Genomic DNA, 12,625 nt, shown 5'->3' with positions numbered 1-12,625 from the left:
TTTTGGTGGCGCACGAAGAGGATCAGTGAGAGCCGCTCTACGAGGTTTAGGGATCCAATGATCTACGTCAGAGGGAGTCCTGCTCGGTCAGAATGTCACTCCATCGTGACCTGTAAACATGGCCGGCTTTAGGACAATCCGTGCCCTGCGGGGAAGATCCCCCCCCCATTATTATTTATTTTAAATATCAAGAAAAAACAATGCAATTCTGGGCCACAACAAAAAATTAAGAAAAAGTAAATGAACAAATAAATTAGAATAATACACTATATTACAACACCTACAGCTATGATGCAAATGTCCCCAAAAGTAATTCAAAACAGTGCAAACAAAAGTTAAAATAAAATATAAAGGTTTCAGTGCAAGGGAATTTGTACTTTCCTGTTTGGTTTACTAGTCCGTGGGGCGGCTGCCTGGGTTGCCTGGCAGGACGACCGGCCCTGTCTATAAATAACAACGTTATGTCTAAGTTTCACCTTTGAGAAGAGAAGTAACAGAGTACAAGTATGCTACCGTAGAAAGTGTTTTGTTCTGCTATTCTATATCGCTGCTTTACAAGAGTTTTTAATAAAGCTACATAGGTTGATTATTTTTCCTTTTTTTCATTTATTCCACAAAAAACATGACGCCTGTACTCCTTTACTAACAAACCCTCAGGGATGTCAAACTCATTTTAGTTCAATTTGAGAATAAAAAATGACTGCCGTCATGTGATATCAGCATGAGAAATTTAAAAATTTGTATCCATGTATATTTGCAGCAGCTGATATATCTACAACTGAATTATTTTGTAATTTCCACAATGATACATGTTTTTTCTGTCATTTTTACTTTCTCCTGTCGGCCGGTTTACTGTTGATGCTCTAAAGGACCGGATTTGGCCCCCATGCCTTAGTTTGACACGTCCTTTTAACAGTGCTTTCCTCTCACGTTATCTGTGAACATTTCTGTACACATATGTTGAATTATTTTATAACGTTTGTGCTGTTTGTGCCTACAAGATGAAGGAAAATGCATACCAGTGAGGAAAATAGTGGTGATGGTAAAATGAAACGGTTCATTATCTTTATGATGACTAAGCTGAGATACAACCGCACATAGGAGAGTTCTGTTTCAATCCTTCTTTTTTTGAAGATAATGTAAAAAATAAATTATATGTGTGTGTCTCTGTATGTGTAAAACAAGCCAATCCAGTGTATGTGTTGGTCTGCAGAGTCAATAACTCATCAACAGTTTATTGTGTGGTTAAACAGGGAAGAGGCGGCCCATGTGTACAAAGGTGAATTACTCGAGGCAGACAAGCTCAGCTGATGATGACTGCATGTAAAAAAGTGCAGATAGTTTTCACCTGAATAGAATCAATACAAAATCCATTTTAATATGCTTAAAGTATTTTCACACAAAAGTCTGATTTCAGGATGATCAATGTAACATATAAGGTAATATTCATGTATAGAGAGGTCATTGTTATGGTTGGGTGTGTTTTTCAGGTTAAGTTTTGGTTGTTGTGTGGTGTGTTTGGGTCATAGTTTTTTCTTGTTTACATCGCCCCCTGTGTTGTCAATGTGTAAGTGCAGAGAGAAAGAGTAGGATTCCCTTGTCCCACTTGTGTCCACGCAGGTGCTACTTAAAGCTGCAGTATGTAAAATAAGGAGAGAGGCGCTCCATGCTCCCCCCTCCCCTCCTGAATGAAACTTACTGGTCTTCTTGTGAACGCGCACACTATGGAACTCTTTGCAACTGTTTTCTCCATAGAGACTAGTAACAAAATTAGGGATTTTTATCTTGTGTTATTTGAGAGTTTTCTGATGTTTTACAGAAATGAAAGAACGCATCACTCACTACTGTGAGGACATTAAGGGGCTCACAGCCCTTCCTCCACCTCCTGATCCCAACTGCAGAGCAGACACTCCACATCCACACTGCAAATGAATTGCGTCTGTTCTCTTCACCTTTGATAATGTTTCTCTTAGGTTTACAAGCCATTTATCCCATCTGTTATCACTCTCTCTCTGACGCGTTATGTGGGGCATTGACTGAATGCGGATTGCTTGCAGTCTGCCGCACATAACGAGTCAGAGGGACCTCCGTGGAGTTTGTTTCACCTGAACATGTTTATCCCTTTATTCTGTTGCTTCTCCATCTCGGTCTTCATTTTTACTTTTGCTTTGCCCTGTAAGCCAAAAACCGCGTTAGTGACTTCTGCTGGAACATCTGCCATTGGACTGTCCCTACTCTCAGATTGTGAACGCGAATATACTTTTGACGAGCAGCTGCAGCAGCCATTAGAAATGCCCAAAACAGCTCATGGATCGCCCTGTTGATAGAAAGATTTCTAAAGTTCATTTACAGGGCCAGGAGAACGAGCAGAGATTCACTGTCCACTCAGAACACTTCGCTCAAAGATGATTATGGATTTTTGACCAAATGACGCCAAAAAAAACTTACATACTGCAGCTTTAAGGTGTGCTCAAAGTTAACACAATGGGCCTGGTTTATTAAGAGCCCTAATAAACTTAAGAGTGTTACCATGCAAATAAATAGCATTTGGTGTTTGCGTGGTGATTAATAACAGATTATAACAGGTGAAAAAATGGTTGGAACCACCCTATTTACAGGAGGGTTTTTTGATGGTAAGTACTGATGAGGGAGAGCAGACTGGCCACATGTGCAAAATAAAAACATTAGAGGTGTTAGTAGACCACCATATTTTTTGAATTACAGTAAAAAAAATATATATATATATAAGCAGAACTCAATATGGGAGGCTGTCTGTGGAGAAAATAAGAAGAACAGCAGATGAAGTCAAGAAAAGATGTTATCATCCCGTCAGTTACTGACATTCTTCTTTTTCTGTTGTTAGTTGCTCAGTCTATTAGTTTGGTTTGTTCCTTGTGATCATTTTTGTTTTGCATTTTGTTGGTTTGGATTTTTGTTTATTAAAAAGACTTTGAGATTCAAACGTGTCCTGCCTCCTTTTCTTTTCCCTCTGCAACTAAGTCCTCCTCACTAACCTTAGGGTTACTAGCAAATACTGCTATTTAAAACCAAATGTATTATTATCAACCGTATGATGATCCAAATTAACCAAGTGCAAAAGACAACTGTGTTGTTCAAATATAGTGGAAGAAGTAAAATTCCACATAGAACAAATCCACACTACATATAAATTGGTATTTCTTTTAAAGCACAAACAGTATTATTGCTTAAAACAGTTGTATCGGTACAACATGTTGTTTAATATACTACTGTAAATTATTATAAATTTAAATAATAAGAAGAATATACAGCTCTAATATTTTAAATATTAAATATTTCACAAGAAAATACACAATTATGAACTGTTTAAAATTCAGTTTTTATTTCTGTGTCACTGCTTCTTTATGCAGTAGTTTATTAATAACTTTTACCATTTTTTACACTTTTGTGGTGTAGTGCCCAGGGACCAATAGTGGTGTTGATCAGGGTGAAATTCAATCCTGTGACCATCCACTTAACTAGAACATTTCTTTACAGCCTCATAACACATATTCATAAGTTAAGGTTGTTAAATATTTGACAACGCAGGTAAAAAATAGATATAAGGCTTTTGCATGTTCTCCAAAGGGTTCAAGACCAGCATCAAAAAGGACATTAGGTTTGTTATTTGAGGTGTTTTATGTGTTTGTTGTATAAGTATGAACATTTGGAAGCATTTTGCTATCTCTAGATGTGAGGCTGAAGGTAGAGGCTGTAAACTTCAGTAGGCTTTGGGAGAAAAATCAGGCCAGGAGGTTTTCTCTTCCTCAGTACGCTGTGGTTCCACAAACACAACACCCAGACCATCACCAGACACAGAGCTGCAGAGAAACTTCACAGAGGAGACACTTTACAAACCACATCATAATAACAGCACATTCCTCACCTGGCTAAGGCTGGTGCATCGACAGATACATGTCAACGAATCACTGTTCCTTACAATATCCATACTTAATGTGTTGGAAAATAACAGGATATGATTAGAAATGTTGGTAATTTGTTGACCTTCAGCCTGCAGTTTACCATGTTCACCTGTTCAACTGCTAACCAGAAGAAAAAAAACGAGCATTACCAAGATCGGAGAAATATCGTCTGCTCTGATAAATCTGGACCTGCTGCCACATTCAGATGGTTGGCTAGTTATCCAGATTATTTTGTAATTATTTTCCCACTTTACAAAATTATTTTTATTTGGAATTGTTGTCCACATTAAAAGTACTTTGAAGGCATAAACATCACGAATGAAAGAAGCATTAAGATGATTTTAGTATCATCAGATTTCTTCTTGATAGATTAATTTTTATTTAAAAATGATGGATTTATCAAATGCAACAAAATGGTTAAAAATTAAATCACAGTTTGATGTCAGTCAGTCCTTACATTTCTCATTATTTAACCAAGACCACAGGCAATGAAGTGGCACAGTCTTATCTCTATGTTAGTAACTTCATCTGAATGTAAACAGTCGTGCGTAGGACACACCTAGGATATTTGCTATATCATCGTGACATACATAAGTACATATGAAGAAACTTTGAATCCTGAAAAAAAAAATGTATTTGAAGTGTCAAAATATCATGTGGTGCAATGAGGTGCGACTTCTGTTTAGAAAGCATCTTTAAAATTACTCTAAATCTATTAACCTTTATTTTCTGCCCTCTTTGGCATGATTTCTTAAGTGTTTTCTAGTCCTGTATAACATTTCAAAGTATTTCTATTTTTATTTTCCTGATTATATTGATGCAAAATTTGTCTGACGATGCTCATTTTATGAAATATCATGCAGAGAAAATTCCTAAACATCATTGACCCTTTTACAGGTATTGGCTAATCGTGGTCAATTCAGGGCATATATACATAGGTTTACCTTTTGTTCTTACCTGTACATCATGAAGAGGCCATTGCTATCGAGGAACATGCCCCGCCTCCTTTGGTGCATTACTGTTGCAGTCATAGTGAAGAAGGTGAAAATGAAGAGGATCAAAGACTGTCCCTCTGTGATCAGATACCTGCCAATAGAAAAACATGGGTTCACGTTTACCTCTGTTTTCTCACAGAGCATCATTAACATATCAGCATTGGAGACGTCTGAAAATAGACGAGCCTGAGTACAGAAAGGAAAGGATGGACTTTTACCTAGTGTGAGCTAACCCAGGGGTTCTCAACCTTGGGGTCGCAAGACACTGGGAAGGGGTCACCAGATGCCTCCAAGAAACTATAGGAATATTTTTTGAACAATTTTAAGCCCTTTTATGCAATTTTTTTCCCCTTCTTCTGCAACTACACCAAACTTCTCACATCTTAACATATTTTCAACACTTTTTCTTGCTATTTTTTTGCTTCTTTTAATGCATTTTTGATATAGTACTCTCATTTCTGCCACTTTTTCATCAAATTTCAAAGCCTTTTCAGCCCATTTTTCCACTTTCAAAACATTTTCGGCACTTATGAACCCTTTCCGCCACTTTTCCACCCAATGTCGCATATGTTGACCCATTATTGTCACTTTTAACCTCTTTTCACCATATTTCATGCTTATTTTTTTGCCAATTTAACCACATTCACAATGTTTCATGCCCATTATTTGCCAGTTTAAGCTAATTGTTCCAATATTGACACTTTGAACCCGTTTTACCACTTTTAACCAATTTCTGTGGTTTAAAAAAATCCTATTTCACCACCTTTTCCACCATTCTTTCTGATTAAAACAAGATTACCATATACTATGGCGCAAATAATACTAAACTCTCTGGATAACAGTGGATATTATTTAGATAAATAAATAAATAAATGTGGTTATCACAGATTCATAGAACAATGGACCATCATTTTGCTGACTTTATGGATGGACCCCAAACACCTCTCACCTTTATTCCCCTTTAGATGGCCCTGTCTCCACATGACTGTTCTTCAATGTTCATGTCTGTGTTCATTGTTCAACCACCTTCAGGTACAGTGGGGGTCCCCGGAACCACTGAGCTAACCAATACCAATTTCAACACCAATAGAGCAGATAGAAATGTGCTTCATTTCAAAAGGAGAAGGAGAAGAAATCCAAGTTCATCGATTGGCCAGAACCAGCTTGTTCACCCCAATCATTACTACTAACTAACAGAGGATTGCACTGAGGAAAACTGACCAGTAGTACATGGCGTTTGGAAGGAGAAGCACCCATGCTGTCAGAGGCATTGTGTCTTGTTGCTCCCTGGAAGTGAAGCAACCAGTGAAGAATAGCACGAGGACGAGGAGGAGTGGAACGTACCTGCAAACAGAAAGAGCAACACAGTCGATGCATACATGGAAAATAGGTTCAAAAAGAGTTTGTGTCAGCTTTTTTGGTTATGTTGCTTTTAAACACATTTTATGGATTAAGTTGACATTATAAGTCATTAGATCGTCAATGGAGAACAAATTATTCTAGTATTCTTTGTGTTTTATCAATGGTTATAGCGGTGTTAAAGTAAAACATTAATTACCAGTTTGTAATGCTAGGCCTACACTTACCACATCAGCTGACCAATGGTGTAATAGTAACACAAAAGCTCGAGAACTTCCACCTGCAAAACACAAGTGACAAATCATGGTTTTTCGAGTTTAAGCTTCAATAGCCTATATTGCAAACAATGTAAATGGAAAACATATAGATTTATGGATTCATTGTATTTCATATGTTTGACAGCAGTTTGAATTTAAAGCAGAATATCAGAACGTTTTAAGTCTAGTTTTGCCCTCCCCCTGAGGGTCGCCATCCGAAGCCAACATTGGCTCTGATTAAAGATGCTGCAGTCAATTGGGTCCCATGATATCTGTACAATCATTAGTTAGCGTAGCAAACCTCGTAACGTGATAATATGGCATCCAGCGTCCACAGTCTGTGCATTTTACTGGTTAGCGTGAAAAAAGATGTTCAATTGTTTTTTGGGATGCTGTGGCATATTAAATGCTCAGACTCTTTGTGATGAAGGAAACCTGTCATTTCTATGAATAATATTATCATTGATACATCATTAATTATCACATTAGAATAATACGGCAATCTAATAGACAATGAATTCATTATTTAATAAAGACTTTGGAAAATGCATCATTTACAACCTTTAAGAAACATTAATTGTAAGTAACTGTAGTGCCCAGTCGGTTATGCTCAATGCTGAGAAAAGTAAGGGCTGACTGTCTAAAAAACAGTATTTTAGCATTTTTTTATTGCTCTTGAATTGCTAAAATTTTATTTTATCATATGATCAGTTTAGTCTGGTACTATCCACTGATTAGTAATCGTTGATTAGTCAATATAACCTGTGTACCCTGTGCTCTAATCATTCATTTCTTGTGTTTCTGATCAAAAAGCTTCAAGTTTGCCTGAGAGACGAAGGAAAAAGTTGTAGTGGATAAAGTCTGTATTTCTCTAAAAGTGTCCTGCAGATTGTATACCTGGGTTGTTTTATCTGCCCTTTGGATTTGTGTGCGGATTTGACATAATGTAATACAATAACATAAAGGCTTTATAGAACTGTAGGTCCTCAAAAGTCTTACTGGGAAGCTGCTCTAGATGAAGAATAATGAGCCGTTGAAGCTTTGCATGGAGCTTTTTTTTTTAATAAGTAAACAAAGTATCTCCTTGAGATGCATTTTTCTGCTTCAGTGTCGTATGCAATGAAACTGCAGCACTAATAATAATAAGATAATCAACCTAATCATAAGACTGTGGTTGCTGTGCTCTGTTGGTTGTCATGCTTAGTGATGCAGAAAACAATAAATAATAAAGGTGATGATGTAGTTACAGCAACAAAGGTCTACTCAGGGGTCACCAACACAGTGCTCGTGGGCACCAGGTAGCCCACATGGACCATGTGAGGAGCCCTGAGGAGCTCTAGTCACCAATGAGCTCCATTTAAAATCTGATTTATTTTCCAGGATTCAAATTCACAAAGATAAATACATATGACATATGTAGTTAGTATTAGTAGAGTTAAATACTGCTGCACGTGATAAAAGTTTAGTATTAAATTAACCATCTCTAAATGTTTATTTTAACTGAAACATTGTGACAAATGTTTTTAAATGCTACAGATTTGGCGTATGGGTTGTGGTATGTTATACAGTATATAATAATATGATATTAAAAATGTGTTTTTTAAAAAAGCAAGGCAGATTTGACAAATTTTACATGTTTTGTATGTATTTATTTATCTCTAACATTAAAAAAATAAAATGAAATAAAATAAAGCAATCATTGCTCACTTAAAAAGAGCACCAGCAATGTTTGAGATTAATTAAAAGTTGTTTGTTTGTACCTAGTAAAAAAGCGACATTGGGATTTTCTATGAAATGTAGAAAATGTGCATGTTGAAACAAACATTTTCGTCCTTTTTAGTAAGTTACTGTGAGCCTTCCTTAATATCTTACCCTCTAATTAAAGTGAAATCATGAAAATGTAGTATTTAAGAAGCTCTTTTTAAACTAGTAGCGGTGGGGACTATACCTATGAAGTAGCTCACAGTTTCAGAAAGGTTGGTGACCCCTGATCGACCCCTGAGTGAGTGAGTGAGGGAGTGAATGCTGTAATTACCATGGAGGTCTGATTGATGTACTTGGTTTTTGGATCTTCTTTTACTGTTGAGTGTAAATCACATCCAATGAGCTGAAGTCGTCTCATGATGGAGTCAGCCAATAGGTGAAGGCTGGTTCCCATGACAACACAGATGATTCCAGAACGGACAGCGAGGCAGGGCAACCTCCTCAAACTACGTTCAAGCATCTAAGATGGGACAATGATAATATTTGACACAAAGCTGACCTGATAAGAAAATGTAAGCCAATGCTCAGCCAGCGCCGCTACAACCTAAGCTAATGAAACATGTGGGACTGGTCCCTGGTATAGAGTTCCTTCACAGCCTCAGAGGAAAGAATGCAAGAATTAATCTTCAAGTTGCCTTACTTCTTACAACATGAATAGGAATATCAAATGGCCACTGCATACACTGTCACAAAAAATACCATCTAAGCAGAACAAGTTTGGATGAACTACGGCCGGGCCCGCGGAATGTCTCTGAGCTGAATAGCACGTACCACGTTCCCGAGAATTCAGTCAAATGACTCGGTTTCACCGAGTAAAACTAAGTCTCCGAAAGGCTCTTGACATCCGCTCATAGAATGTCCATGTCAAATTAGTCTGATTCAACGAGCAATAACGGAGAAGCAGTCATTAAAAAAATGGGGGCCCCTGTGGCACATACGGGGTAATGGGCCCCATTCATATATTGGCATGTGTCAATGATTTGGTACCAAGAACTGCCGCAATATTTGACTCACAAATAAATGAGAAAACAACTTTAATGGAAATTGTCAAAAAAAATTGAGCCTTTAATCGAATTGTGCAAGGCATAATCCTAATCTACACTGAACAATGTTCTCATAAATTTGGAAATGACCGGAATTGGGGGGTGGGCCCCTGGGGCCCCTCTTAAAAAAAGCTCCGAGCATCCAAGCATCTCAACATATTAATTCATAGAGTATTCATACCAAACTGCATTCCTATCTAACAAGAACTAATGGGGGAGTAGTCATTTGAAAATGGCGCCCCGCGACACGTACGGGGTAGCGGGCTCCATATTGGTATGTGCCAATGATTTGGTACCACCAACTGTCGTAACATTTGACTGGCAAATAAATGAGAAATTGACTTTCAGTTTTTTTTACCTTTTGGGGCCCCTTGGGGCCCCCTGGGCTTCAAATAGAAAATCGAGCTCCAAGCGTTGATGTACACATCCATAGATTATAGCAACCAAATTTCAGCCTGATCCGTTTACGAATAACAGAGAAGTAGCGATTTTAACTATACACAACACCAAGAAGAAGAAGAAGAACAATAAAGTGGGTGGTGTTTTGAGTCCTGTAGCCCAGCCTAAAAATAAAGATTAGTCTACAGAGATGAACGGAGTTAACTAAGCTTAAAAGAAAACATCCAATCACACAACATGTGGGACAATAGAATTTTGTCAGAGATTCAGGGGAACTCTCAAGGCAATCTGGAGGAGCTGCTGAAGAACTTCATGACACCTGCACTGAAGATACCGATAGAAACTTTTAAAAAACATCACCTATCACCGTTTAAAACCAAAATGTGAACATTTTCAACAGAAAGTGCAGGTCAAAATCAAAGAACGGGAGATCAAAATCACATCCGAAACAAATGACCCACATTTCAGGGATCAATGAGCAACAGAAAAATCTGCTTTTTGATTTAACGTGGACTGGAACAGACCTATTCTGTATTTGATTGGTAAAATGTATTTTATGTAAAAACGAAAAACTCATTACTGTTTGTTTATGTTAGAGAAAGTCCATATCGTGCATCACTAGTTGCAGTTACTTTGATCAAGATGAGCGGAGAGGTGACGTTGTACAGAAAATGTAGATAATCTGCAACACCAGGACGTTTGAGTGGACACCATTCTGCAGGTAGAAGCAGCTGCGAAAAGAAGAAGGAAATAATTACTCAGTACTTAGTCACTTAAAAAAGTACCAAGTTACTGACACCTAATATTAAAGGGGAACTTCATAAAGAAATCGCCTTCAAAATAAAAGCACAGGATCTTTTTTTTTTTATTTAAAAATGATTTTTTTTTTTGTATATAATTCCCACAATTCATTGTTTTATCAATTTATATTTATCAGTGATTTGATCTGTTGGAAAAACACACACCAGTGCATTCCCATAACCCTGAAAAGGAACAAGCACGTCAGATGATGAATAAATAAATGAATAAAAACCCAATCAAATTTAAAACTTTGTTCACAGTTATTGAAGAATAAAATCAACAAATTATTAAACCTAACAAATGAGGGTTAAAAGGATCTACCGTTAGGACGGTGCAACTCATGTCCAAAAGCCAGTTCTGCACAGTGAAGACCAACCAGAGGTCAAGGTGGAAATGGGGCTTTATGTGAATCTCATTTACCTGAGTCACACCCCCCAGCCCGCTGCAGGACACACAACAATTCATCTTAATTAAACTGCTATATTTTTGTATTTCTAAAGAAATTATATTTAAAAAACACACCCTTGGGGCTATCTGAAAAAAAAAAAAAACAACCTGTAAACTAATATAAAGTTGACATCATATAACAAAGAACTCCAGCCCTCCTAAATGTATTGCATAATGTAAAAATAAATCATGCTGTATGTTGTTTAAGCATTGTAAATGTTGGTTTAGGTCAGGTGTGATGTTAGTAAAATGTTTTAAGCTTTTGTGTGAGTTTTCTGGATGTATTTTGTCCTGAGTGACTCAAGAAAGTAGTAAGATAAATCAATGCATGAGTGCTCACACGTGTTAACATGAAATTAACAAAATTTGTTGATAAAAATGAGAGTACAAACCTGAGCATGGAAGTCTCCATGTGCAAAGAACTGATGTAACGTCTCCGAATGGATGGATTCATTTTGAGGTGTTAATAATATTCTGTGTTTTAAATATTTGAAAAAAGTTTCCTTCACGACCTAAGAATACAGCGTAAATTTACAGACAAGCTTCCCTGTCCAAACAACTAATGTACGCCACTGAAGCGCTGTGTCTAAACCCATTTAATGGTATGAGTGGTCCCAACGCTCAGGTATTTTTAACACAGGATCCGTTCCTGGAATTACGTGTTACTCATTGCAAAGTAATTTGATGCAGGTTTACCTCCTCATCAGATTCTGTTTATCTCCCTCATATTCCCACTGCTCACTAATCTGTTTCTGATCAGTTTTGTTAAAGGCTTAGGGTGCTTTAGAAGATCCAACCCGGCTCATAACCATGGATTTAATTTTAAAAGCCATCTGTTCAAAAATGAAGCCTAAAACAATTACACACACACACACACACACACACACACACACACACACACACACACACACACACACACACACACACACACACACACACACACACACACACACACACACACACACACACACACACACACACTACACCGAAATCTTGCCACGGTTCCCTTAACATATCATGTATAAACTTAAAAAGGAAGGTTGGGGGCAGTGTTGGACCACTTTTGACAGTAACTAGTACTGTAACGCAATATTTTTCTAAAGAAATAACGCCGTTACCGTCACAATATGGCGTTTGTCCTTTACTTTGCTTGCTGCAGTGTACTTCCTGTTTACAGTGGCGCTACATATTTTTGCGAGATGCCGTGCCAAACACGGTAAAACAGTAGAAGAAAAAGCATTGTGAGTCAATGCGAGAACAGAACGAGCTTCTCAGAGTGGAAACACGCGCATTATTTTTGTCTCCAAAAGATGCATCACTAAAGCTAAGCTAACGCTGCAACTGGATTTTAACGGACTGTGACTGTTATCCAGGGACAGGTCAGCCAAACTATTGCATGGTATGTTGTTGTAAATATGCAGCCTGTCACTGCTGCTGAGTCATTGCTAACAGAAGCTCATTAGCCTGATATGTTTAGCATTGTGTAGTTGAGAAGTTCCACATTTATTATTATAAGCATTTTCAACAGCAGAATGTGCACCTGGAATACACACAGCTTACTTTACTTTACTGTGCTAAGGCTGAAAAATTACCATTTTAATTTTGGAGCAGCTGTTTTG

General features: G+C 37.5%; 1 protein-coding gene across 1 annotated transcript; it reads right to left on the bottom strand.

The window, feature by feature from the left end:
• Positions 1-3,634: 3,634 nt before the first annotated feature.
• cln6b (CLN6 transmembrane ER protein b) lies at positions 3,635-10,938 on the bottom strand. The gene is made up of 7 exons (XM_028451095.1): positions 10,881-10,938; positions 10,391-10,489; positions 8,588-8,776; positions 6,523-6,575; positions 6,158-6,280; positions 4,899-5,027; positions 3,635-3,850 (listed from the first exon to the last, which is right to left on the bottom strand). Exons 1-7 carry the CDS (start codon positions 10,899-10,901, stop codon positions 3,706-3,708), a joined length of 759 nt encoding a protein of 252 aa, XP_028306896.1. The 5' UTR covers positions 10,902-10,938; the 3' UTR covers positions 3,635-3,705.
• Positions 10,939-12,625: the final 1,687 nt, after the last annotated feature.

Source organism: Gouania willdenowi, chromosome 6 (assembly GCF_900634775.1).
Source record: "Gouania willdenowi chromosome 6, fGouWil2.1, whole genome shotgun sequence".
Classification (NCBI taxonomy): domain Eukaryota; kingdom Metazoa; phylum Chordata; class Actinopteri; order Blenniiformes; family Gobiesocidae; genus Gouania; species Gouania willdenowi.
The sequence above is the reverse complement of the archived record's forward strand: the minus strand, read 5'-3'. Positions and strand labels throughout refer to the sequence as shown.